Source organism: Mirounga leonina, unplaced genomic scaffold, assembly GCF_011800145.1.
Source record: "Mirounga leonina isolate KUSES-001 unplaced genomic scaffold, KU_Mleo_1.0 Mir_175, whole genome shotgun sequence".
Taxonomy (NCBI): domain Eukaryota; kingdom Metazoa; phylum Chordata; class Mammalia; order Carnivora; family Phocidae; genus Mirounga; species Mirounga leonina.
Genome location: NW_023270453.1, coordinates 21,536,757 through 21,562,648, shown reverse-complemented (window position 1 = coordinate 21,562,648; position 25,892 = coordinate 21,536,757). Strand labels below are relative to the sequence as shown.

At 48.1% G+C, this 25,892-nt stretch overlaps 1 protein-coding gene across 2 annotated transcripts in view; it reads right to left on the bottom strand.

Moving 5' to 3' along the window:
- The window catches only part of RAB11FIP3 (RAB11 family interacting protein 3), an 84,338-nt gene that overhangs the window by 25,617 nt on the left and 32,829 nt on the right, over nucleotides 1-25,892 (bottom strand). For both annotated transcript variants that reach the window (XM_035021811.1, XM_035021812.1), the window contains exons 2-3: nucleotides 14,185-14,278; nucleotides 4,975-5,066 (exon numbers count right to left, since the gene is read on the bottom strand). In XM_035021811.1, coding sequence (XP_034877702.1) covers nucleotides 4,975-5,066; nucleotides 14,185-14,278 — 186 coding nt within the window. The remainder of the gene's footprint in view (nucleotides 1-4,974; nucleotides 5,067-14,184; nucleotides 14,279-25,892) is intronic.

The window sequence follows — 25,892 nt, the reverse complement described above, 5'->3', positions numbered from 1 at the left end:
GGGCCCCGAAGACACGGACTGGGGACCCTGATGATTTCCTATAGGGAACAGAACTGAACTCTTGAGGTCAGCTTTTTAAAGAGCCAACTAACACCTCTGAAATAGCACAATGCTCCCCCCTGGCCGGCAAGGACCCCAGGCCCCTGACAGACAACTTAGTGTGTGCAAGGGCAGGCCAACTCAGCATGGAGCTGTGCCTTTTTTCCCAGGAAGGGAAGGAGGTCCAGGCACTCGGGCCTGCTTATTTCACCTGCGAGGAGCTCACAAGACTCGTGCAGCTGAGGCCGGGGCTGCAGTCCAAACCCTCCTTGGAGCTTGGACAGGACAGTTCAGGGTGGAAGTCACCCTCCGCTGACACAGAAACCATGAGACAGACGCCGCACAACACCGACTGCCGCAGGTCGGGCACACACACTCCGTTCTAGGCAACTCCTGCACCTTCATCTCCTCACCCCTCCCACATGGAAGGAGAGTCACACACACGAGCACTGCTTCCCATGCCGCTAAAGGCTCTTCAAGGTCGCACTTGCACCTTGTTTGCCTCAAATTATAAAGAAACAGTACCCTGGAGGTCCCGTCCCCACACCGCTACTCCGACCACTCAGACACCTGGTGGGGGTGCCGAGCAGTCAGCAGCCTGAAGGGATCAGGAGCTGCTCACCCCCAGGATCTGCCCTGAGTAAGTGTCAGAAAGCCAGGCAGTTTTCCAGAGCAGTTGGCTAAACATCTGCCTTCCACGGAGGCAAAGATCACTGCAGACCACCTCCCCCGTAACCTACACAAGACACAGGACCAGCTCACATACCCGGCCCATCAGCTTCTATTTGCCACCACACAGGACCCAACTTTGCCCAGAAGCCCACAAATCTATGTTATCGTCTTTCAAAATACTTACAAGTTGCAGACGTTAAGATGAACTCATTGGAAAATCAAAGTGCATCTGGAAAACTCTGCCACGTTACTATCACCTTCACCGGTGAACAAAGGACCTGCTGATGGACACGGACGCCGGTGTGGCCAACGCTGCCCAGTATCCTCACTGCCCAGGTCATGGTCCCTCTGAGGGACACCAACTGCTCCCCTCACCCTCGGGCGTGAGCCCGGACAGCCTCAACGGGCCTCGCCCGGCTCCACACACCGGCTCTTGGGGATGCCCTCCCCACAGTATCGCAAACACTGGGAACTGCTGTCCAGACCAGGCGTAGCTTCTTGCAACTAACCTCGCGGCCTTCCTATTTGCTAGTTTGCTGAGGTTTCAGCAAAACCTGTGTGCTCACCTGAAGGTACATCACAGCCTTGGAAAAAGTTTAACCTGCTCCCAGACATGCTCCATTAATCCTCCTGCTATGCTGACCAGGGAAGGGGGGCAAAGTTCAGGAAATGTCCCTGTTGGGTTTTTAACAGACCGCACAAGAGTGGCTTTTTTTCTTGATTTTCAAACCTCTGTTGTAACAGTTTGCACAAAAGACACAGTCTCCATCATTTTATTAAGGCAGCTCTGTCCTCTAGAGGCCTTGGTGAGAGAAGGAGGGAGGAAAAGAGGAGGCACAGCGGGACAATTCTTATCATTTCTGTTTGTGTCTGTTCTCTGTGACCCTCCCATTGCCCTTCCAGAAACCCTGACAGATGAGCTCACCCCTGCACGCTGCAGGGGCCTTGGGCACTCCACCCTCCCCCTCTGCATTCCAGTGAATGTGACAAATCTTACTTAGTCCTCACCCCGTCCCCCTGTTCTCAGAAAGGCCACATCAGTAACTCTCCCAGAAGGGGTCTCAAGCAAGGAGCCAACAGGAAGCAGAGGAGAACCCAGGAGCAGTCCAGCAGTGAACTGCCCCACACTGTTGTGTGTCCGGCCAGGAAGTCAGCACAAGGCTTATTTATCGCTGAAGATCGCCAGCAGAGGGTCTCCAAATGGGATATTTGGGTGTAATGCACATATTCTCCACCCATATTTTTACTGAACTTTAAGATTATAGGATGTGCAAGATTTTTTAAAAGAACATCTTTCTATAGTTTCGCAGTACCTGGTTCCAATCCCCTGAAAGTTACATCTGAAGATCGTAAAGAGCATAAAAAGACATGGAAGAGCCTTAAATGCACATTACTAAGCAACAGAAGCCCGTCAGCAGAAGCCACACATTGGCTTCCAACTCTGTGACATTCTGGAAAAGGCAAAACTATGCAGATAGCAGAAGATCAGCTGCTGCCAGGTGCTAGCGGGGAAAGCGGGATGAATCCAGGGAGCTGAGGGTGCTGAAGGCATCAAAACTCCTCTGTGTGATACTACATGGTGAACACATAACCTTGTACATTTGTTAAAACCCACAGAATGCATGGGGTGCCTGGGTGGCTCAGTTGGTGAAGTGTCTGCCTTCAGCTCAGGTCATGATCCCAGGGTTCTGGGATCAAGTCCCGCATCGGGCTCCCTGCTCAGTGGGGAGTCTACTTCTCCCTCTCCCTCTGCCTCTCTCCGCCCCACCCCACCCCACTCGTGGTCTCTCTCTCTCTCTCAAATAAATAAATAAAATCTTTTAAAAAAATTCTAATCAAAAAAACCCCCACGGAACGCATTAACACCAAGAGAGACCCCTAATGTAAACTATGGACTTTTGTTAACAACAATACATCAATACTGGATCATCAAGTATAACAAATGTACCACACTAATTAATACAAGACATTCATGATGGAGAAAACTGTGACTATGTGTGTCAGGGAGATGGGGGGCGGGGAGGGGGGAAGAATGGGAACTCTCTGTACTATCTGCTCCATTTTCTGAAAAGCTAAAACTGCTCAAATATAAAGTATTAATTATTTTTCAAAAGTAACAACAAAAAACGTAAAAAGAAATGTTTTCTCCTTTCTGGGGGAAAAAAAAATCAGAAGCATCCCTTTTGCATTCTTTGAAACATCGGTTCCCACTGTGCCTTCTGAAGGTGACATGAGCAAGGTGGGAGCCAGAACCCCCAAGGGCACACAGAGGCGGCAGGACCAGCACAGAGGATAGGAGGGGGCCAGAGTCAGATAGGACCCCCTGCCCACTCCGCCCAGGGTTCAGGAGGCAGCCCCAGCCTCAGAGGCTTCCACACTTTTGGGCCAAATGAGCTCTTTAAGTACAAAATGTGTTGATGCCTTTCACTACCCTGAGTAACAAACTCCCTGTGTTAGTGTCCTAGGCTGCCAAACTACCACAAACTGGGTGGCTGAAACAACAGAAACGATTCTCTTGATTCTGGAGGTGTCAGCAAGGTTGAACTCTTCCTAAGGCTCCAGGGGAGGCTCCTGGTGGCCCCAGGCAGCCCCGGGCACGTGGCTCCGTCCCTCCAGCCTCTGTGGCTCCCTCCCGGGGCTCCTGTGTATCTCCTCCTCCTAAGAACACCTGTCATTGGATTCAGGGCCCAGCCTACTACCCAGCAGGATCTCATCTCAAAACCCTCAACTTAATTACATCTGCAAAGACCCTTTCTCCAAATAAGGTCACGTTCACAGGTTCCGAGTGATCATATCTTTCGGGAGACTACCATTCAACCCACTATACCCACCTCCACATAAAGTGTGAGAAATTGATATAACGCCCTAGTAGAAACCTGAGCAAGGGACGGAGTGGAAGATGCTAATGCAGATGCTCAGGTCTGGCTCTGCTGGAAGGTGATATAAAGGTCTGAGGCTCACTGCACAAGTGTCTGCGTAAGTGTCGCGACCCCCCAGATGCTCCAAACAAGGAAAGAAGGACTCCCCTGATCTAAGGTGCATTCCTGGAAAATCCAAGGTGTGTCAAAGTACACCTTGTGCAAAGGGAGCCGGCCCTGCTCCGGTGAGGTAAGCAGCGTCTCCCCACCACAGGGTCTGGCAGTTCATGTGACAGGTGACACATCAGAGTCCTGCACGCCTGCAGCCCCTCACCCAGCCACACGGGCCTGCAGCCAGCACGTGCCCCATTTGGCACCTGGCCTCCAACGCCCCAACAGGCCCTGGCACCCCCAGGTCACATACACACAGAACAAACACACCAATCCCGCTAAACAGGATGCAAGGCAGGGTGGTCCCTGCCCCTGGGGGGCTCAGACCCGGCTGGAACTTCAGGACAAAGCTGTGAGTGCTGAATGCTCCCCAGTGGCCCAGAGGCCTGTGTCATCAGAAGTGAGAGTCAGAAAGTGAACCCACGTTATCTGAGGGCTGACCAATGCCTAAAGCAGCCCCTCGGAGCCGGGACACAAGACCCCAGAGAAAGTAGTGAACTCCTGTGGACTTTGGAAAGCTGCCTCGTGCAACCACCATTTTACCAAGGCGCCAAGGCTCACGGCCACCGCATCACAGCCCAGCACTGTTCCCTGCACCCCTCGCTGGGCAACAGCTCTTTGGGTGCTCCGGAGTTTCTGATGTATATTTTTAATAAGCAAATTTCCACGTCCAGCCACCCGGGCTATCCCGGCATCTGCCCACCTCTCCACTGGTGGGACACAGTTGTGCGGCCCGTCTTGTGGCTGTGCTCACAGACCTCCTCCCTGCCATGCAGAGAACAAAACACCCGCAGTTACAGGTGACACCAGGTATCCACAGCAACCGTGGGGGCAGGTGGCAAAGGAGCATGAGGTGTTGGAAGTCCCTAAACCCAGACAACGATCTGCAATTTGGTAAAGCAAGAACTCCACAGCACGTCCCCCGCTCTGGCTTCGCTTGGCAGCCTGGCAGAAGGTGACAGCAACACCACTGGAGAGCCCTAGCAGCGCAGCCCAGCCCTCTGCTGACAACAGGCCCCAGGAGGCCGCGCCATGGCCTCCGGTGAGCCACAGCCACGAGCCCCCAGAGCTCCCAGCCGAGTGCGCAGGCCTGCAGGGTGGGCCTGGCTCTAACCTCCACGGCACTTCCTGCAACACTAGCCCAGGCACCACTACGTGGAGCAGGACTCAGAAGGCATAAAGGAAGACATGTCACGTCAAACTCCCTCTCAGCCCCTCAGTGAGAACCACTTGCCTCAAAGGTAACGAAGTCGTCGAACTCATCGGGGCAGGCAGGCGGCTCCTCGTCCTGGGCAGGTGCAATCCCGCACAGCTGGCCATCGGACTCTGCAGGAGAGAAGACCCGTGCTCAGCAGGGAACCCAGAGCATCCCCAGAGCCCAAGGGACAAGGCGCCACAGTGGTAAATGCGAGCAGGGCCTCCGGACAGCCCAGGAGAAGCCCGGGGGAGAAAGCAGCATGGCTCACACAGGAAAGCAGGTCCCCCCTCCAGAGGTGGCGTGGAAGCCGAATGATAAAATGTTTGTTTCTTTAAAAACCCTGATGGCATTGGGGCGCCTGGGGGACACAGTTGGTTAAGTGTCTGACTCTCAGTTTCAGCTCAGGTCATGATCCCAGGGTCCTGGGATCAAGTCCTACATCAGGCTCCCTGCTCAGCAGGAAGTCTGCTGGAGATTCTCTTCTCCCTTTATCCCTCCCCACTCCAACTCTCTCTAAAATAAATAAATAAAACCATTTAATTAATTAATTAAACCCCCAACAGCATCGTAAAGAGGAGCAAGATCTCAAGCCTGTTACACTGTTCGTGGGCTTTAAAAAGTATTAGGTATCAGACTTAAATTTTTTAAGACTTTGGGTGTGTTTGGGGAGGTGTAAGTACGATGAAACAGACCAAAACAGCACCTCATCCTGGGTGCTGGGCTCACTGGCAGTTTTTATTTCCTTTGTTTTTGCTTAACTTTATCTTCTGCAATAAATGTTTTATTTCATAATAAGGAAAATTTTAAAGAAAACGCTATCCCTTCACAACGGGCAGACCGTAAGTCTGACATCAGCAAGAGAGACGTCACTTCTCCAACACACTCAGTTCTCAACAGCAATGGGCCCTTCTCCTGCAGGAGGTGCTGCTTCCACGGTCTCCTGAGCACTGTTCGGGCGCAAGACATTCCAGGGAGCAAGTGAGCGATGGAAGACGCCTGTGTTTCCTTAAGTTGTGTCACCTCCACGTAAGAAGAAACATTTATGTGCTCCTCGTCCCAGCTCCTGGGAATTTCCTGAGTGTCGGGGCTGAGAGGAGCATCTGCTGTGGTTCGTAACAAGCCCCTTTCAGCCTCACCGGGGTTCACACCACCCAGGTGACTCTTGGAGCTCAGGGGCTGGTGGCCAGGGGACCTTACGTGTGATTAGAAGGCTGGAGACCAAGCCCATCACCAACGACCAATGGATCCTTCCAAAAAAACCCCAAATGAAAGGGTTCCGAGAGCTTCCAGGTAGTGAACACATCAATATGCCAGGAAGGTGGTGCATCCCAAGCTCCACGGGGACAGAAGCCCCTGCATTCCGGACACTTCCAGACCTCACCCTATACACCTCATCTGGCTGTTCATTTGTAACCTTTTAAATAAACTGCTAATGGTAAGTAAAGTGTCTCCCTGGGTTCTATGAGCCATTAGAGCAAATTATCAAACCTGAGAAGGGGTACTGGGGACCCTGGGTTCACTGCCAGGTCAGACAGAAGTGTGGGTGGCCTAGGCACCTGAAGTGGGGTCTTCATGAACTCCGGACAGCTGGTGTCGGAACAAATTAAATTGTAGGACACCCAGCTGGTGTCCCCAGAGAGCTGGAGAACCACTTGGTGATGAAAACCCACACACTGGGTGTCAGTGTTGTGAGCAGAAAACAGATCATAGGAATTACTTATTTAAAATATGTCAGTTACTTACTCAATGTATGTCACATAATCTAACATAATATCAGTCCCTTATTTTACTTATTTTAAAGTAAGCTCCACGCCCAGTGTGGGGCTCAAACTCACAACCCCAAGATCAAGAGTCGCATGCTCCTGACTGAGCTAGCAGAGGATGTTCCTCTTGTCCCCCAGCCAGGTTCTGAAGTCACCACGAGAGCCGGGAGAATGGGTCCTGAAGGACTTTCACCACAAAGCAGCTGTAGGACACATGGCTATTCCGTCCTGTTTCTAAAGGACTCTCAACTTACATAGAATCATAATGCTTTCTTTCGGCAACTGTGTGAATTCAAGTATCTACGTATTCAGCAACTGTAAGATGCCTATGCCAACTCAAAACTACTTTGCAGTAGTGATTAAAGCTCTTATGCCAAAAACCCCTATGTGGCTTTTAAGAACCATAGGCACTTGGGGCACCTGGACGGCTCAGTCGGTTGAGTGTCTGCCTTCAGCTTAGGTCATGATCTCAGGGTCCTGGGATGGAGTCCCACATCGGGAGCCCCGCTCAGTGGGGAACCTGCTTCTCCCTCTCTCTCTGCTCCTCCCCCAGCTTGTGCTCGCTCTCGCTCTCAAATAAATAAAATCTTAAAAAAAAAAAAAGAACCATAGGTACTTGTGTTGTTTCGTATTGTTTTCCCCAGGAGTGTGGCTAAATATCCGAATGGGACAGACTGTAGCAGGTGAGAAGGAGCCTGCGAGCACGCAGGTGGACCCAGCATGTGCTGGAGTCCCTGTGCTGGAGGTCTGGGTCTCTGGTGCAGGTGAGGGGGCCAGGGTTGCTGTGGACTCACGTTTTTGGTTTCTGGGGCAAGGGTGTGGCGGGGGACCGATTACCCCAGTACAGTTAGAGACTGCACATTTATTTTGTAAAAAGCTAGACTATCTTTGGCCTATTTTCCCCTCTCAGATGGTAACAGTCTTCCTCTCCCTTCAAAACCCTGAAACACAGAATTCAAAGGTCTCAAAACGCAGCTGACCATTTTAGATGCAGCGGACATGTGCTCAGCCACGAGGGGTGGACAATGGCCAAGAGGGTCTTGTCCCACAACGTGGACAAGGGGATGTGAACATAGCTGGTGCTTTCATATTCCTGATGGGAACGAAATATGATTCTCCTGTTAGTTTTCTATGAACTAAAACAATTTTCAGGGAAGTGGACATTTTTAATGTGCATTTATCTTATTCTTCCAGAGTGTGGGGGTGGGCCAGCACGATGGCCTATTTGTAGCAATCCTCCCCCAACCCCAACTCATTCTATTCCTGAAATAAGGCCTGTGGTGTGACAGTGAAAATCTCCCTGCACTTTGCTGCCAACTGGGTCAACACACCAAGTCCCTTGCTGGGTTGCTCCTGGGTGCAGAATAAGCCTGCCAGCCAAAGCAGGCTGCCCGCACGCCGGAGGAGCACCTGAAGTGGGCACCGGTGGGAAGCTGCTGGCTCTGGCAATTGTGCTCCATCCTCCCAAATGCTATCAAACAACAATTTCAAAATCAGCTTTGACTTGCTTTTATTATTATTGTTTTATTTTCACTCTCCTTTCCTAACCAAAGTTAAATAATGAGATCAAACTACAGAAAAAAGAAAAACAAAAGCCTGAATCCCTGAGCCCACCTGGCAGGATGTCTGATGCACACAGGTGGGGTGTCCCCACCAGCATGGCCTCCCCCGAGCCCACATGGGCAACGGCCACCTGGAGGCCCAGCCCCTCATGCCCGCTCCAGGACATGGTCCTGGTAAGTTGGCACTGAGCCAAGGGGCCACTCACCACCCACCATGCAGAGACATCCATGTCTTCCCTTATTGCCCATAGCCTGGCCATACCCCTAATACCCTCACCTCTGCCTTCTAACCCCAGATGCCCAATCTGGACACAGTGGCCTCCCTGCAGCCCCCAGACATGCCAGGGTGCCACACCCAGGCGCCCCCCACCCCTGCTCACCCTCCTCCCAAGCTCCTGTCCCCTCCTGTAGCAGCCCTGCCTCATTGTCTGTGGGCTGTCCTGAAGGCAGGGGATGCGCTGTGTCCCCGGAGCCCAGAGCAGTCTGGCTGCACAGTGTCTGGGCCCACAGTCCTCATGGGTCTCAGCTGTGCCCTCGGATGCAGCCCTCATCCAGTCTGCCTGCTTCAAGCTCTCATCACGGCAGCCACCCTCAGCCCAGACGCTAGACAGAGCCCCTGGTCATGCAGCCCAGCAGCAGACTGTCCCTCAGGGTCCAAGGCCTCCCACCTCACTTCAGGAGCAGGAGTCTGCCCCCCACAGGCTAAATTCCAGGGAGGGGGGACAACACCTGCAATGTGGCATCACATTGACACCAAACCTCACCCTCCAGGGACACTTCTATTCCAGAATGTTTTCACCACAGAAAAAACACAACACTTCCATCTTGTCTTTCTGTCCAGAAAATAGATGAGTGAGAGAACAAAACACTAAAATAAGAACAACCACCCCAGAGAAATATACACTAAACAGAGACCAGAAACCAAAAAAAAAAAAAGAGAGAGAGAGAATATAATCAGACAGGTGAGCAGAACAGACCAATACACTAGATCCTGGGTGTATTTTGGTCTATTTGTTAGAAGAAACTAGATCCCAAAATTATAAAGAAAGAAAAACTTCATATATATATATATATATATATATATATATAATTAAATACAATGAAAAGATAAAATGTAACTGTAAAAATGGAAATTAAAAAAGACTTAAAGAGTTGATAAAATAAGAAATTAGTTGAAAAGGAAAAAAAAAATTAAAATGGAAAGATTAAAGAATCATGAGGAAAGCCCCGAGTTCTCTATACTATTTTCCCCAGCCCTGGAGTTGTGCAATTCTGTGTGTTCTCTAGAAATTCCTGCTGGTCTTCTGGACCAGCTGCACTGACTCTCGGCTCAGGTGTCTTCGCGGAACTGCACTGCCCTTGCCAGGGGGCTGGGCTCACTATTTCCTGGAGCGTCCATGCTAACTCTGGGACTGGCTGGGGGATTTTTTATTTTAATTAAATCAAAGTGGAACGATAATCCAAAAGAATGTGAAAATCCTGAAACTCAAACAATTCCTGTGGGGCTCTTTGGGGTGTGTGGGCTGGGCCGAGGCAGGACTTTCACCAAGGTCTCCTGACTTGCAGGCTCAGAGTAGCGGGGGCTGCTCCCAGATTCAGAAGGAAGTACAGATGCAGCACTGGACAAACAGAATGCAGAGGGCCAGGGGCCATGGTGGATGGGAAGGGACCAGGTAGAGCTGGCCAGGTGAGCCAGGGGTGGGGTCTACAGGGGAGAGCAGGCTGGAGCAAGCTATGGATGGAGACAGAGAGCCCTGGCCAGCTCCTCTCAGGCAGAGCCCGGGACCCCTCCCAGGGCCTGGCCTCAAGCTCCCCTCTACCAATCCCTGCGGCAGACAGAAGGGGGAATGTCCCACATGAAGGCAAGGAGGAGGGAGGAGGGGTGGTGGGTACTGACAAAGATACTGTCTCAGTGAGTCAGGGTGAGATCAGGCCTCAAGGAGACAGGCCATTCTCAAGATGGCCACTTCTCTCAGCAGACTGATATCCATATGCTCCTGAAGTCACTCAACTTCAAGACACATGCAACCCACAAGACAGCCACGTGGGGCCATAGCCAGCAGCCCCTCCCTCTCCATAGAGAAAGAAGCTGCCTCAGCAGAGATAGCTCTTCTCTCCTGCCAGGCATCAGAGGCCAGAGGGTTTCCTTACAGCAGTGGGTCACACGTTTTCCAGAAGCACCTGCTGACTCCCAGGTCACGACCACTCAGGAACTCCTACAGCTGATCTGGCTTCAGTGTGCATTAACTCTGCCTATCAGAACAGACCAGCCCCAGCCTGGCAACAGGACTGTGCACTTTGGCTGAGAGAGGGCCTCAGAGCCACATGGACGGCACCAGCCGTCTGGCTGGCCACTGCCCTGGGCTCTTTCCTGCCCACACCCACAGGACCAACTCCCACTGCTGCTCTCAGCCATGATCCTTCAGAGGAGTCTGGACTCCCCAACCCCCTGAACCCAAGGAAGCCCAGTCTCGCCCCTCCAGCTCCATGGTTTTAGGCCTGGAGACACACAGATGGTGCTGTCCTGCCGGTAAGGCCGTGTGGCAAGCTTCCGGCCTGAGAGGCAGGCCAGTGCGCTGTGGCCAGCAGCTCATGCGTTCTGGGTTTCTGTGGTCACCCAGGGAAATGGGTTCCTGTCTGTGATGCGGGGTGGCCATGGCCAACCCAGGGGCACGTGTCACCCCTCCCGTGGTGGACAGTAGACCAGTGCTGATAGCAGTCCTCACACCCTTAGCCTGTCATCCTCGTCCCTCTAAATAGTTCCCATGAGTTCCTGGATTCTAGAATTTTCTACGGACATCCTGGCATAGTACCTGAGGATTTCAGCATACGCTTCCCCACTTTCCCTCCCCTCAACCTTCCGAAATGGTTGTCTAATCTTTGGTTACATAAATATTCCATGTGTTTCATTATTATGACTCCATAGCACTCACTACCAGCCAAGCAGTATTGTGGAAGCACATTTTCCCTGTGTTTCAGCTGCTTGTTTTCCTGGCAACAGTAACTGCCAGGTGTCTTAGGCTTGGCCTCTATGCATCTGTTGCCTTCCTAGCCCTAAGCTGTCAGGCAGAGCCGCGAGGGTTTCTCTGATGACCCCCCAGTCCTGGGGCCCTCTGGGTTCCATCACCATCAACTCCGAAGCCTACACTCGGCCAGTCAGTTACGTGAGCTTCTAGTTGTAGAAGATATCTACAACTAACGATGCCACCACCTTTGTGGGAGGCGCGGCTGCTCCCTGAGGTGGAGATCAAACAGACACACGTGGTACGGCTTGAGGCATGCACGTTCACCTCGGTTAGAGAGTAAGCACCGCACCGTCAAGCTCGCACACCACATGTGTAAGACCTGGCTGCGTGGCAGACCACCAAACAAACAACCAATGTCAAAGAATGAACACAGAGATCCCATTCTCTATCACACACAAGTAGGTGTGAGATTAATGACAACATTTTAAAAGACAGAAGTTAAAAGAACTTTTAAGTAACTGATGAGTCAGAAATCATACTGGATTTTAAAACTAAGAGAAAAAAGCAAATACCATGAGTTTCCCACAGGTTAATTGACAGAAGGTGTTGGAGAACAAAGCCATCCCAAGGGTCCTGGACACCGCTGCAGTGGCCCAGGGAGGTCCTGAGGAGCATGGCTGGGGGCTCGTGAATGTGCTCTGTTCAGGAAGCCACCAAAGGCACTGGAGGTTGAGCAAAGGCCAAAATTTGTATGAAGCCACCACCAAAATCTTTGTGCAAAAGCGTGAAGGCTTAAACAACTTCGTGTTTAACTGCATCCCTAACCTCGGAAAATCACATAAGGGTTACCACATACTGGTTACACGGATACAGACACGGGCATGTGACGCTAAGTCACCCAAGGGCTCTCTTCCTCATCCCCAAGCCCACCTGGCATTTCTCACATCGCCCATCCCCTGCCAGTACCACCTCCCAGAGGCTGCTGCTCCACCCACTCTCCATGTCTCCCCACCAGGCCCCATGTGCCCGGGAAGTGGTGCCACCCTCACAGCAGCCCCAGGGCCTGCAGCCTCTCCATCCTCAAGCTCAGTCATGCTCATCACACAGGCCTCAGAGCAGCTGCACCATTTGGACCAGACCTCACTCCAGCCCTCCTCAGAGAGGGCCCCTACCTGGAGCTGGCCTGCATGGTCCTATGGCAGGGTCCCCACCCACCACACTGACGTATGCTCTGGACCCAAAGGCCCACAGGGTCCCTGGGCGATGGTGGTACTCATGTGTGTGTGGACTGACTGGGTGAAAGAGCAAAAGGTAAATACAGGTCACGATACACAGAGCGCATCTCAGAGCCACCCAGCCTCAGTGTTTTAGGAAACCCAGCCCCTCTGCGACACTGTTGGGCAATAGAGTGGACAGACAGGGGACAGACAAGACAGGTAACTCTACCAACAACTGCTGATAAGACTTCAGGTCCAAGGGCATCCTTTGACCTGGCCACTGCGGGTCCTGTCCAGGTCTACTCCTCCTCCTCCTTCTCTGACAAGTGCAGGAAAAAGGGAAGAGCCTGCAACCAGTGCCTTCCTGCCACCATCACCCCCAAAACACCTGGCTGAAGCTAGGTCATGAGAAAAAGAGGGCTCTCCAGAGCTCCAGAATTCGAAGTGAAGGGGCAGCATATGGGCACTGTGAAAGTGTGTAAGAAACTAAGCTTACACCCACAAAACCAACCATCCCATCCTGTGTCCAGGCCCCAAAGGCATGAAAACATGTGTCCACACAAAGACATATACATAAATGGGGCACCTGGGTGGCTCAGTCGTTGAGCGTCTGCCTTCAGCTCGGGTCACGATCCCAGGATCCTGGGATCGAACCTCGCGTTGGGCTCCCTGCTCAGTGGAGAGTCTGCTTCTCCCTCTCCCTCTGTCTGCCTCTCTGCCTACTTGTGCTCTCTATCTCTCTGTCAAATAAATAAATAAAACCTTAAAAAAAAAAAAAAGACATACATAAATGTCAGTAGGAGCTGTATTCATCCCAGCCCCAAATTGGAAACATGGTAGCCCAAAACCAAGTGTCCACCCCCTGGGCAAGAGATCAACAAAATGTGGTACAAACATACAAAGGGACACTGCTCTGCAATCGAAAAGCAGACTCTGATCCATGCAACATGGATGAATCTCAGAAACACCATAAAGGGAGAAGCCACATGTGAAGCACATGCTGCTGATTCCCTTTGTGTGAACGAAGCCCAGAAGAGGGGCCCCGGGTGATGAAAATCAGCCAAGGTGGTGTAGTGAGGAGGGAGGGGCCGCCGATGGCCGTGAGGGAACTGTCTGTGGTGATGGTAACATGTGGCAGGGATTTCCATCAGTAGGCATTAAGAACTGTCAGAGTTCAGAGTGACTTAAAATTTACTTAAGATTTGTGCACTTACCATAAGTAAATTTTTACTCCAAGTAAGACCACAAACACTAACTCTCAGTAATGACTACAACACGTGTGGAAGCACTTAGGATGAAGTGTACAGGAGTATATGATTTGAAACGCAGCCCATTGGGGGAAAAAAAAAAGATGGCTTTGTTGGCCAGGCAGAGTATGGACGGATCCACGACGATACAAACGAAGCAGCCTGCGGCCTGCAGAACAACAAGTGTACATGTATGTGGGTGCTCGTGTGGAAGCCTTTCGATATTCTGGCATGTCCACGGAAAGGAGCAGTAACTTTCTAACATTATGGATAGGAGGCTGAGTTAGTCAGTTCTGGAAGATAGGGTGTGTGAGGGGCAAAGGACAGGGAGAAAGCACCCTGAAACCCAGGGTATTTTAGGGGCTTGGAGGAGAAGGGAAGATGTTAAATCCAACCAAAGGGGCATTCCTAAGAGTGGGTGAGGGCACAGCAAGGCGAGGGCTGGAGCAGAGGACATGAGGAGAGGGAAACACACGGTGGGGGAGACTGACCTCCATTCCTGATAGCGGTGATCCCTCGATAGAAGTCCTCAAAACTGATCACACCAAGCCCGCCGGGGTCCAAGTATTTCGTTAAGTCCTTCACCTGAAATTGTCAAGAAAGAATATGTTATCTGGCCTTACAAAATCAGAGGAAGGGTATGCTCTGCACTCGACCCTTTCACCACATCCAGACGAGCAGCTTACTTGCAAGGTGTGGTGCTGAGAATAAGAGCCACCAACAGCACCAGCCAAAGACAGGAGGCCTCCCAGGAGAAAGCTGCCAACAGCACCCAGGACATCAGTGATGGAAATAAGATCCTGCTTTCAAAGTCAACAGTCATGCTTCCCGACTGAGAAGATCAGAAGTGTTGAAGTTTTAGGTATTATTCTAGCCCATATCTAGACTATTATTAACACAGCACAGACCACCCATCCATTCCAAGAGGCCTTGCAGGCTGTGCAGAATCCTTCGTAAAAATAACTTAGGCAAGTAGACCATGAATACCAAAAATCATAAAAAGATGATTCACACTTGGATGTTATAGAGAATGAAATTCCTCAGAAAGAAGATACATTTATATATTCAAGTATAAACTAGGTTTCATCAAAATTTAAAACTTTTGTGCTTCAAAAGACACCATTAGTCGGGGCACCTCGGTGGCTCAGTCGGTGAAGTGTCTGCCTTCAGCTCAGGTCATGATCCCAGGGTCCTGGGATCGAGTCCTGCATTGGGCTCCCTGCTCAGCAGCAGTCTGCTTCTCCCTCTCTCTCTGTGATCTTAGTCTCACTCACTCTCAAATAAATAAATAAAATTTAAAAAAAAAAAAGACACTGATAGTAAAACTAAAAGACAAGACACAGACTGGGAAAAGACATTTGCAAATAATATATCTGATAAAGGACTTGTATCCAGAATGTATAAAGAACACTTACAATTCAACAAGACAAACAGCACCATTTTTCTTTAATGGGCAAAACATTTAAACAGACATTCTACCAAATAAGATAGACACAAGAAAAGCACATGAAAAGATGCTCAAGATCATGAGTCATTAGGGAAATGCAAATTAAAATCACAATATTGGGGTGCCTGGGTGGCTCAGTCAGTTGAGTGTCTGCCTTCGGCTCGGGTCATGATCCCAGGATCCTGGGATGGAGTCCCACATCGGGATCCCGCGTTCAGCGGATAGTCTTCTTCTCCCTCTGCCCCTCCCCCCACTCGTGCTCTCTCAAAAAATAAATGAAATCTTTAACAAAAAAATAAAATAAATGAATAAAAAGATAAAAAGGATTGAAGAGAAAGTGACAAATACTGCAAAGACGATCTAATATATGAATAACAAAAGTCCCAGAGAAGAAAAATCAAAGCAAAGGTATAGAACAAATATTAAAACTATATTTAAGAAAACTTTAAAATAAAAAAAAAATTTTCACTGCATGTTGAAACACTACCTGAGGTACCAAGTACCAACTCCGGACCCCAGAAGACCCTATTCCAGGACTAGCTCTGGTGAATTTCCTGGACTTTAAAGGGAAAAACCCTCTGAATAGCTACGCAAACTTCAACTGACTTCACAAAAGAAAATCTGATTATCATTAAACTGTTCAGCAGCAAAACCAAGTAATAAGGAATGTTCCAATGCCATCGTCTGAAGTGTTGTTCCGGACAGGCACCCTCATGCAAGTGAAAAAGGAAAGAAAGATACCAGAGTGAAGGCATTAAGCAAACACCTGGTAATCCTGTATGTAAACCTGAAGCATTACTATAAAGTACCACTCATGACGTATTAAATAAAACAAAGATCACTCATGACGTATTAAATAAAACAAGACTTTCTAATTCTGTCCAATTAACAGTGAACACCCTAGCAACCAGGCTGTGATATTTAAACCCCACTTCCCATGAAAAGAAACCAAGATCCTTGGAGACCGGCCAGGAAGTGTACAAATGGAGCTCGGACTCCCCGTCACACCTGAAAGCAAAGAAGCTATCAAAGACTCATTAGTTAACATCCAATAACTCAGGAGCCATCCTGAAGAGGCCTTCACAGCCTACAAGGAGAATATGAGCACTGATGAGAATGATAACTCAGTGGACTGAAACACATCAAACATGTTTTAATCCATGAAGGTGTAATATGGTAAAAAAAAAAACAAACAAAAAACAACTGGTCATCATTGGAGGTTACTAGTGAACCGTTTATTATTGTGAAAACTAATAAATAAAGGGAAAGAATCAAGTAGTTAGCCTGCCTTTCCTCTACAAACTGTAATTCAGGGCAAGTTTCTCTTTATAGAGCATCCCAGCTAATAAACGGGGGAGGGACGAAGGATCAAAATGTCACATCCTGCAATCCTCAATGCAATAATGGACAGAATCAACGATGCTCAGTGCCTTCTAAAGTCATAAAAAGACCACCAGACACCACGTATCTCCTGGTGGAAGCATGCAACACCACCTAAATCAAACCTGAATCTAACTACCAATTTATAGGAAATACAATGATCAAAGCAACATGTTTCAACAATATCACATGGATGTAACCAGCAAGCCCACTCCACGAGGACCCTGACAGAGAAGTGACCTTCTGTTTTCAAAGGGAAAAAGATGGAGAGGTAGCCCTCACTAAGAGACTCAGAAGTCATGACTTAGAAGACATACCAATCTGTGACCATGTAAGGTCTTTATGGATCTTGATTCAAATAAACTGTTGTTTTAAATCATATTTATAAAATAATTAGAAATTTGACTACTGATCCTAGATACTGAATACTGTTTGATACTAAGATACTTAATTTTTACAGGTATGATAATAATATTTTAATTTTTTTATATACTCACTGATGTAGAGATACTTCCAACACTAGGGGCCAAGGCACATCTAAGGTTACATATATGTGGCTGACTGGCCATGACTGACAATTGCCGAGGCTGGGGGTGGGGTACTGGGGAGGCATCACACTACTCTATCTACTCTCGTATAGGCTTGGACTTTTCCATAATGAAAATTTTAAAGAGAGAGAGAAAACAAAAATGAGAAAAAGACAAAAAGAGCAAAGAAAGCAAGAAAGAGAGGACCGATGTTGGAGGGGGCAGCGAGGAAAAAAGGATGAGGCACTGGCCAGAAGACAGCTCACCTCTGACCACAAAAGGAGGCAAGGACCATCCAGGAAAGCCAGAGGATAGGAGGGTGGGGACATGTGAACACTTGGGGATGAAGTGTAGACAAGATATTTCAAAGGCAGAGAACCAGGGCTAAGGCTATGGTGGGGACGAGCCCCTGGCTGAGGCCAAACCCATTAATCTACACCATCCACAAATGGCTCTCAGGGCCTCCTCTGCAATGGGCAGGCTGCCATGTTCAGCCCTCTTGCCACTATTTGGGTAACATAAAGCCAGACTAGAACAGGACCAGCTCAAGCTGACTGACCCTAACGGTCCAGGGCCCTCAAGCCAGAGACTGCATCTCCCTCTTCTCCCTCCATGACGTGGATAAGATGGTGGCCACCATCCCTCCATCCCAGGGCCCTATGTGCTACTGAGATACTGGGCTTGGGAGTCCACTCATCCTCTGACTTCTTGAGACAACTGAATCAGAATTATTTATAAAATGCCTCCTTATCTCACAAAAACCTTCATTCCTAAAGCCCATGATATCTAGTGCTGGATATCTAGCACTAGATACCTGAACGGCTATCTAACCTGGAATCCATACTGGCCAATCTGTCCTTAAGATGTCTAAGAATTTTGGGGCACCTGTCTGGCTCTATGAGTAGAGCATGTGACTCTTTTTTTTTTTTTTAAGATTTTATTTCTTTTTTGACAGAGAGAGACACAGTGAAAGAAGGAACACAAGCAGGGGGAGCGGGAGAGGGAGAAGCAGGCTTCCCGGGGAGCAGGGAGCCCGATGTGGGGCTCGATCCCAGGACTCTGGGATCATGACCTGAGCCGAAGGCAGACGCTTAACGACTGAGCCACCCAGGCGCCCCGAGCACGTGACTCTTGATCTCAGAATCATGAGTTCAAGCCCTATACTGGGCATAGAGCGTACATAAAAAAAAAAAAAAAAAGATTTCAAAGAATTTCAACAATGAAGCTACTAATCGAACACAAAGTACCATGTTGTTCATTCTGAAACATTAACCCAATGGTTTTTAAACAAATCATTAACTAAGAGTAGGCCTTTTTACACGTTACCATGTTAGAAGATGAATCCAGTATATACATTTTTTTAAAGTGCACTTTAATTATACTTTCTTTATAGTCTAGAGAATACATCAGCTTCCATGTAGCTGATGATTGGGGATGATTCCAATTCTCTAAGCCCAAAGGACTCCATTCAGAGGCTTTTCGAAAAAACAAGGCGACTGTGAAAGAGCCCGCCCTTTCTTGCACAATCCGGCCGAGCCAGAACACCAGGTCCAGGGACATAACACCAGAATGGTCAAAGCCAGCCAGTACCCTCTCCAGGATATGGATACATTAAGTTACCAGACTGCTAGCAGCAACAGACAGATAGAGCTGGCTCCTACAGGATGATTCGGAGAAATTTACTAACAAATTATATTGTTTCTGCTACAGATGTGGAGACATAAAGTCGAAGAGAAGAAACCAGAGCAAGTTTGCTAACCATAGTTAAGGCCAACTGAAGAGGCACCTCTCACAGAAATCAAGCTGAAAGCACAGCTCTTCACAAGGAGAAACTACCCCCATTTGTGCATCTTGTTGTTACTACCATACTTGAATTGTAATATTTTCAACAAAGCTTGTCTTGTCAGAAGTCATGGTGATCCCATTAAGCACCTCAAACTCACATTTACAGAACACCCCAGGCAATGAAAGTAGAGGACACAATCCTCTTAAGTACATACGTACAGTTACCAAGAGACTACATTCTGGAACATAAAACAAGTTCCAAAAGATTTAAGAGGATTCAAGTCAACATCATTAGTCATTAGGGAAGTGCCAATTAAAACTTCAATGAAAGGGGAGCCTGGGTGGTTCAGTCGTTAAGCGTCTGCCTTCGGCTCAGGTCATGATCCCGGGGTCCTGGGATCGAGCCCCACGTAGGGCTCCCTGCTCAGCGGGAAGCCTGCTTCTCCCTCTCCCACTCCTCCTGCTTCTATTCCCTCTCTTGCTATGTCTCTGTCGGTCAAATAAATAAATAAAATCTTAAAAAAAAAATTCAATGAGAGGCATATCTATTTGAACAGCTAAAGTTAAAAAGACTGGCCATAGCATCAAAAGGAATGAGATCTTGCCATTTGCAACAACGTGGATGGAACTGGAGGGTATTATGTTGAGCGAAATAAGTCAAACAGAGAAAGACATGTATCATATGACCTCACTGATATGAGGAATTCTTAATCGCAGGAAACAAACTGAGGGTTGCTGGAGTGGGGGGTGGGGTGGGAGGGATGGGGTGACTGGGTGATAGACACTGGGGAGGGTATGTGCTCTGGTAAGCGCTGTGAATTGTGCAAGACTGTTGAATCTCAGATCTGTACCTCTGAAACAAATAATGCAATATATGTTAAGAAAAAAAAAAGAAGAAGGTAGCGGGAGGGGAAGAATGAAGTGGGGGAAATCGGAGGGGTGGACGAACCATGAGAGACGATGGACTCTGAAAAACAAACTGAGGGTTCTAGAGGGGAGGGGGGTGGGAGGATGGGTTAGCCTGGTGATGGGTATTGAGGAGGGCACATTCTGCATGGAGCACTGGGTGTTATGCACAAACAATGAATCATGGAACACTACATCTAAAACTAATGATGCAATGTATGGGGATAATATAAGAATAAACAAAATTAAAAAAAAAAAAAAAAGACTGGCCATAGGACGCCTGGATGGCTCAGTTGTTAAGTGTCTGCCTTTGGCTCGGGTCATGATCCTGGGGTCCTGGGATCGAGCCCCGTGTCGGGCTCCCTGCTCAATGGGGAGTCTGCTTCTCCCTCTACCCCTCCCCGTTTGTACTCCCTCTCTTGCCCATTCTCTCCCTCTCAAATAAATTAATCTAAATAAAAAAAGAAGTACTGAAATATTTGTATTTATGAATAAAATGATATGAAGTCTGGGATTTCCTTGGAAACACTGGTGGGGGCAACAAGACTTCCAGGAGCTGACAGTTTAGCAGAGCAATGGGCACACACAGTTTTATTATGTTACTGTCTCTATTTTCATATAGGCTTGAAATTTTCCATAATAGTAAGATTTTTTATTTTTTTGTTTTTTGGGGTTTGTTTTTTTTTAAGATTTTATTTATTTATTTGAGAGAGAGAGAATGAGAGACAGAGAGCACGAAAGGGAAGAGGGTCAGAGGGAGAAGCAGACCCCCAGCGGAGCAGGGAGCCCGATGTGGGACTCGATCCCGGGACTCCAGGATCATGGGCTGAGCCGAAGGCAGTTGCTTAACCAACTGAGCCACCCAGGCGCCCATAATAGTAAGATTTTTTAAAGTGTAGAATTATATACCTTAATAAAGCAAAAAAGGAGGAGAAAGGCACAAAAAAGCAAAAAATGGGTGTGGAAGTACAAATTTGCCATGCATTTGCCCTTTTCTATTAGATCATTAAAATGATGGAAATTTTTATGTCAGATAAGCTCTTTCTTGCAAAACAAAATCAAAAAAATTTTTTTAAAGTAGGCTCCACATCCAGCATGGAGCCTAACTCGGAGCTTGAACTCATGGTTGGATGCTCAACCGACTGACCTACCCAGGTGCCCCAAAACAGAATAGGTTCTGATTGACAGAACATTTTAACTAAATTGTTTGAAAAAAGCCTCAGCTATATAAACCTAAAGCCTTCTGGGGCACGTGGGTGGCTCAGGTCATGATCTCAGGGTCCTGGGAGCAAGCCCTGCATGGGGTTTCATGCTCATCAGGGAGCCTGCTTGAAGATTCTCTCCCTCTGCCCCTCCCACCACACGTGTGCATGTGCACTCTCTCAAGTAAAAAAATAAATCTTTAAAAAATAAAGCCTTTTGATTATCCTAAAATCCCAGATCTATGTACTTCGAGGTATCTCCCCTCCCACTTGTGTAATTTATTAATAATCAGCTTTTCATCAGAGGAAAAACATCATCCAAGGAGGGAAACAACCCCTGATGTGGCATAAAAACCTTTTATTCAATTCAGGCGAGCAGCAGGAAAGAGAAGTGGATGGGACATTTCTGCTTCCCAGAATCACTTTTCCAGGAATCACTCCCATTCTAAGAGCGCAGCCAGAGGCAATGTGCCACCTCTCAGGTTTACTCCCAACCCTGCCCCAGGCTCCTGAGGACCCCTGGACTCCTCACCACAAGTCTCTCCCGACGCTTGAGGGAGCAGACCGGATAGGTACAGATCAAAGGAACCACATCTCTTATGCACTGAACAAAAGAGAAGAAAAACAGTGAATATTCCATGTTTGGGGGAGGCAGTGGGACTATAATCCAAAATTTCAGCATTATGTTGGTCTTCCTTATCAAACAGTATTTCTTACAGGAATCTTACTGATCACATAGTAATTACAAGAATATCATATACAATGACTCTTACAAAATCTAAGAGATGGGTTTAGAACTCATGTGATGCAGTAAGACAGACCCATCAGAAATAAGAGGTGCGACAGACAGATGCACGGAGGAGGCACACGCAGACGACAGAGGTGTGCGTCTTTCCTGATGGCAACAGTGCCCACAGGCAGGACCACTGTTCCCCTCCATCACAGAAAACAACTTACACTATTAGATAAGGGTATTCCACACACAGCTCAATTATTAGCAAAAATTCTTTCTGTGATATTCCTCTGAAAATAAGTTTCAAATCCCACAAGCAGCAGGAATCAATGAGTCAATTATTCTAGGTTAAACTCTGAAGAAGTTGAATTCTTGATATTAGTAATTATAAAGAGTACAGATATGCACTTGAGACGGGGGATTTTGCTGGTTGGTTCTGAGATTTCAATGGCGGTAACTGAAGGATTCTTAGAAACGTAAGGATATTTGAGAAACTATTTTAGTGACATGCCTAATATAAAAGCTGAAAAAGCTGTGTGCTCACCAGAGTGGGCACTGGTTTGAGTTCTTAGATCTGAAAGCAAAAAGAACAACAACAACAAAAAAACACAAGAAGAAATGTCACAACTCTGTTCTCAGGGCCTCTGAAAGCTAGACACAAATGGCAGATGGTTCCAGCTTTTTCTGAAAGTGATGGTTCCATATGTGTATTGGTCTAGAGAACAAACCCAACAAGAGTGAGCTTCCTGGGAGTTACATTCCTAAGCCTGCAGGACAGTGTCACACCAGGACTCTGGGACCTTGGACGCAGAGCACCAGAGAGAACTTTTTACCCCAGTAGGTCTGCTTTGCACCAACTACTATGGCAAATAACTTTTTCAGGGATAATGCATGGCAATTTATGCTTAAAGACCCTGTTCATAGGTTTCTCCAAATGAGGAGAAATACTTACCTTTTAAAAAACTGGCCAGCTGAGTGAACACAAGATAAAGACTCACTGTCTCCCTAACACCTAAACCACTTTGGAATTAGTGGGTCCTGCTGGGGAAAAATGAAGTCATTTGAATAAACCTAATGTCTAATTTGGGGCAACTTAAAAGGCAAGGCATATTTACTTCCATTTTTTTAAGATTTATTTATTTATTTTAGAGAGAGAGAGAGAGCGCGCACTCGTGCAAGCAGGAGGAGGGGCAGAGGAAGAGGGAGACAGAAAGTGGGAGAAGCAGACTCCACGCTGAGTGTGGAGCCCAACACGGGGCTCAGTCCCATGACCCTGAGATCATGACCTGAGCTGAAACCAAGAGTCGGACACTCAACCTCCTGAGCCACTGAGGCGCCCCAAGGTATTTACTTCTAAACAAATTGCAAAGTAAGACAGGCAGGTTAAATAATACACATTTTCAAACACTGAACATGCTCATTTGGAGCTCAGTTTTTCGCTTTTTCAATTTTAAGATTTTATTTAAGTAATCTCCACACCCAACGTGGGGTTTGAACTTATACAAGTATGAGTCGCACGCTCTACCGACTGAGCCAACCAGGCATCCCAGAGCTCAGTTTTTCTGCTTGAAGTACAAGAATAGCTTCCTAGATCATCTGTGATGATGGACGCAGTAACCGTCTCTTTCACGGGGAAGGCTTAGAAAATTCTGGAATGAAGGCATCGTGCTGGTCTTACATGTTAAAGGTCATTCTACATGTTCCCCAAAAGGGATGTATCACATTCAGGAATCTCTTTTGTGTCTTTTAGAAATAGCTGCTGAGGGGCGCCTGGGAGGCTCAGTTGGTAAAGCATCTGCCTTCGGCTAGGTCATGATCCCAGGGTCCCGGGATCGAGTCCCACGTCAGGCTCCCTATTCGGGGGAGCCTGCTTCTCCCTCTCCCTCTGCCCCTCCCACTTGTGCTCACTCTCTCTATCTCTGTCAAATAAATAAATAAAATATTTAAAAAAAAAAAAACAGAAATAGGGGCGCCTGGGTGGCTCAGTTCGTTGGGCGGCTGCCTTCGGCTCAGGTCATGATCCCAGAGTCCCGGGATCGAGTCCCGCATCGGGCTCCCTGCTCGGTGGGGAGTCTGCTTCTCCCTCTGACCCTACCCCCTCTTGTCCTCTCTTTCACTCTCTCTCTCTCAAATAAATTAAATAAAATCTTAAAAAAAAAAAAAAAAAAAACAGAAATAGGTGCTAAAACATCACCAGCCATGTCCTTCCTCATCAACATTAGGAGCTTGTTCAACACCTAGCTATAAGCACCACTGGCTCACTCTTCCTGAAATGGTCAGGGATGTGGGCTGTCTCCAGCACCAGGAGCTGTTTTCTCCTTACATCTGACGTCACTAGGATTTTGGCAGATTCCAACTCTTCCCACAAGTTCAACATCCACTCTGAAGATCTCCCTGGTGTGGGAAGGGTGGGCAAGGCAGGAAGGCCGGCAGGAGGCCCAGGTCTGGGGCAGACTCCTGCTGCTTCAGGGGGCACAGCAGTCTGACTCTCCGTGTTCTTCCTTCCTTCCTTCCTTCCTTTCTCTCTCTCTCTCTTTTTTTTTTTCGAATTTATTTATTTGAGAGAGAGAGAGAGAGAGGAAGGGAGACGGGGTGTCTCACGGGAGGGGGAGCAAGCAGAGGGAGGTGCAGAGACAGGGAAAGAGAGAATCCCAAGCAGACTCCCTTCTAAGTGCGGAGCATGACACAGGGCTCAATCCCAGGGCCCTGAGATCACGACCTGAGCTGAAATCAAGAGCCAGTGGCTTAACCAACTGAGCCACCCAGGCTCCCCTCCATGTTATTTCTGTTAATAGTTTTATGGAAATACAATTCACATACCATACAATTCACCCATTTAAAGAACACAATTCAGTGGTTTCTAGTATATTCACAGAGCTGTCTCCATGTTGCTTTAAAGACAATAAAATCTTGGGGGCCTAGGTGGCTCAGTCGTTAAGCGTCTGCCTTCGGCTCAGGTCATGATCCCAGCGTCCTGGGATCGAGCCCCACATCGGGCTCCCTGCTCTGCGGGAAGCCTGCTTCTCCCTCTCCCACTCCCCCTGCTTGTGTTCCCTCTCTCGCTGTGTCTCTGTCAAATGAATAAATAAAAAATCTTAAAAAAAAAAAAAAGACAAAAAAAAACCCTTAAAATGTACATGAGAATACTCCAGAAACAGTCAAAAGTATGTGTATTCAATTTTTATGCAAACATGCTGAGGAAATAACAGAATTTATAAAAAATAACCGAAGAACACATACATTCCACACGTGTGTAACCACAGTAACCTGAGGAAACAGCAAGGCATTCCTGCACTTCAGGTCTGGTGTCAGGGGGGCCAGGAGGCCAGAGAAAGGGGAAGGGAGCAGCTCTTGCTAGGGCACTCCTGGTTGGAAGGCTCCCCTCCAGAGGGCTATGAAAATGTCCCCTCCATGGCTCTTCTCTGGAAAGCTACCCAAGTTCAGATCACAGAACTCCGCTCCAGCCTCCAGCCGACCCCCCATCACCTCACGGTACTCAAGAGAGAAACCAGACATGCCTCCACTCACGGCTCAGCCTAGGCCCCCGAGAGAAAGTTCTCAAATCCAGGCACCTGGTGCAAACTGTCACAGCACAGCAAGGCCTGGAGCAAACTCGCTCCCCCCTACCCTGCCCCCCGAAGTCTTTTTTTTTTTTTAAGATTTTATTTATTCATTTGTCAGAGAGGGGGTGTGGAAACACAAGCAGGGGGAGGAAAGGGAGAGGGAGAAGCAGACTCCCCGGCTGAGCAGGGAGCCAGATGTGGGGCTCGATCCCAGGACCCTGGGATCATGACCTGAGCTGAAGGCAGACGCTTCACCAACTGAGCCACCAGGCATCCCTATCAGAAGCCCTTCTATTTACTCTTCAATTTTCGGTGGTTTGGGAGGGCTCATTGCCTCCATGTCTAATTAATGTGCTCCTGGTGCTATTTCTTGGCTTTTCAAATGTACATGCTGCATTTTAGCCTTCTGCAGAAAAATACGAGAATTCAGTACTCTCACTCCCAAGTCTGACCAGGTCTTCTGCAGCATTTACGTCACCAGCTACATAAATATTTATCACTGCTGAACCACATTTAAACTATAGGAACACCTTTCTTATATAATTTTTTCCTATACTTAGCAATCCCCTTGCTTTTTGTTGCCTTTATTTTCTGCATACCTATAGCTCTATCTAACCCCTCCCCAGGACTGCACACCTCCTTCAAACCACCCCCCC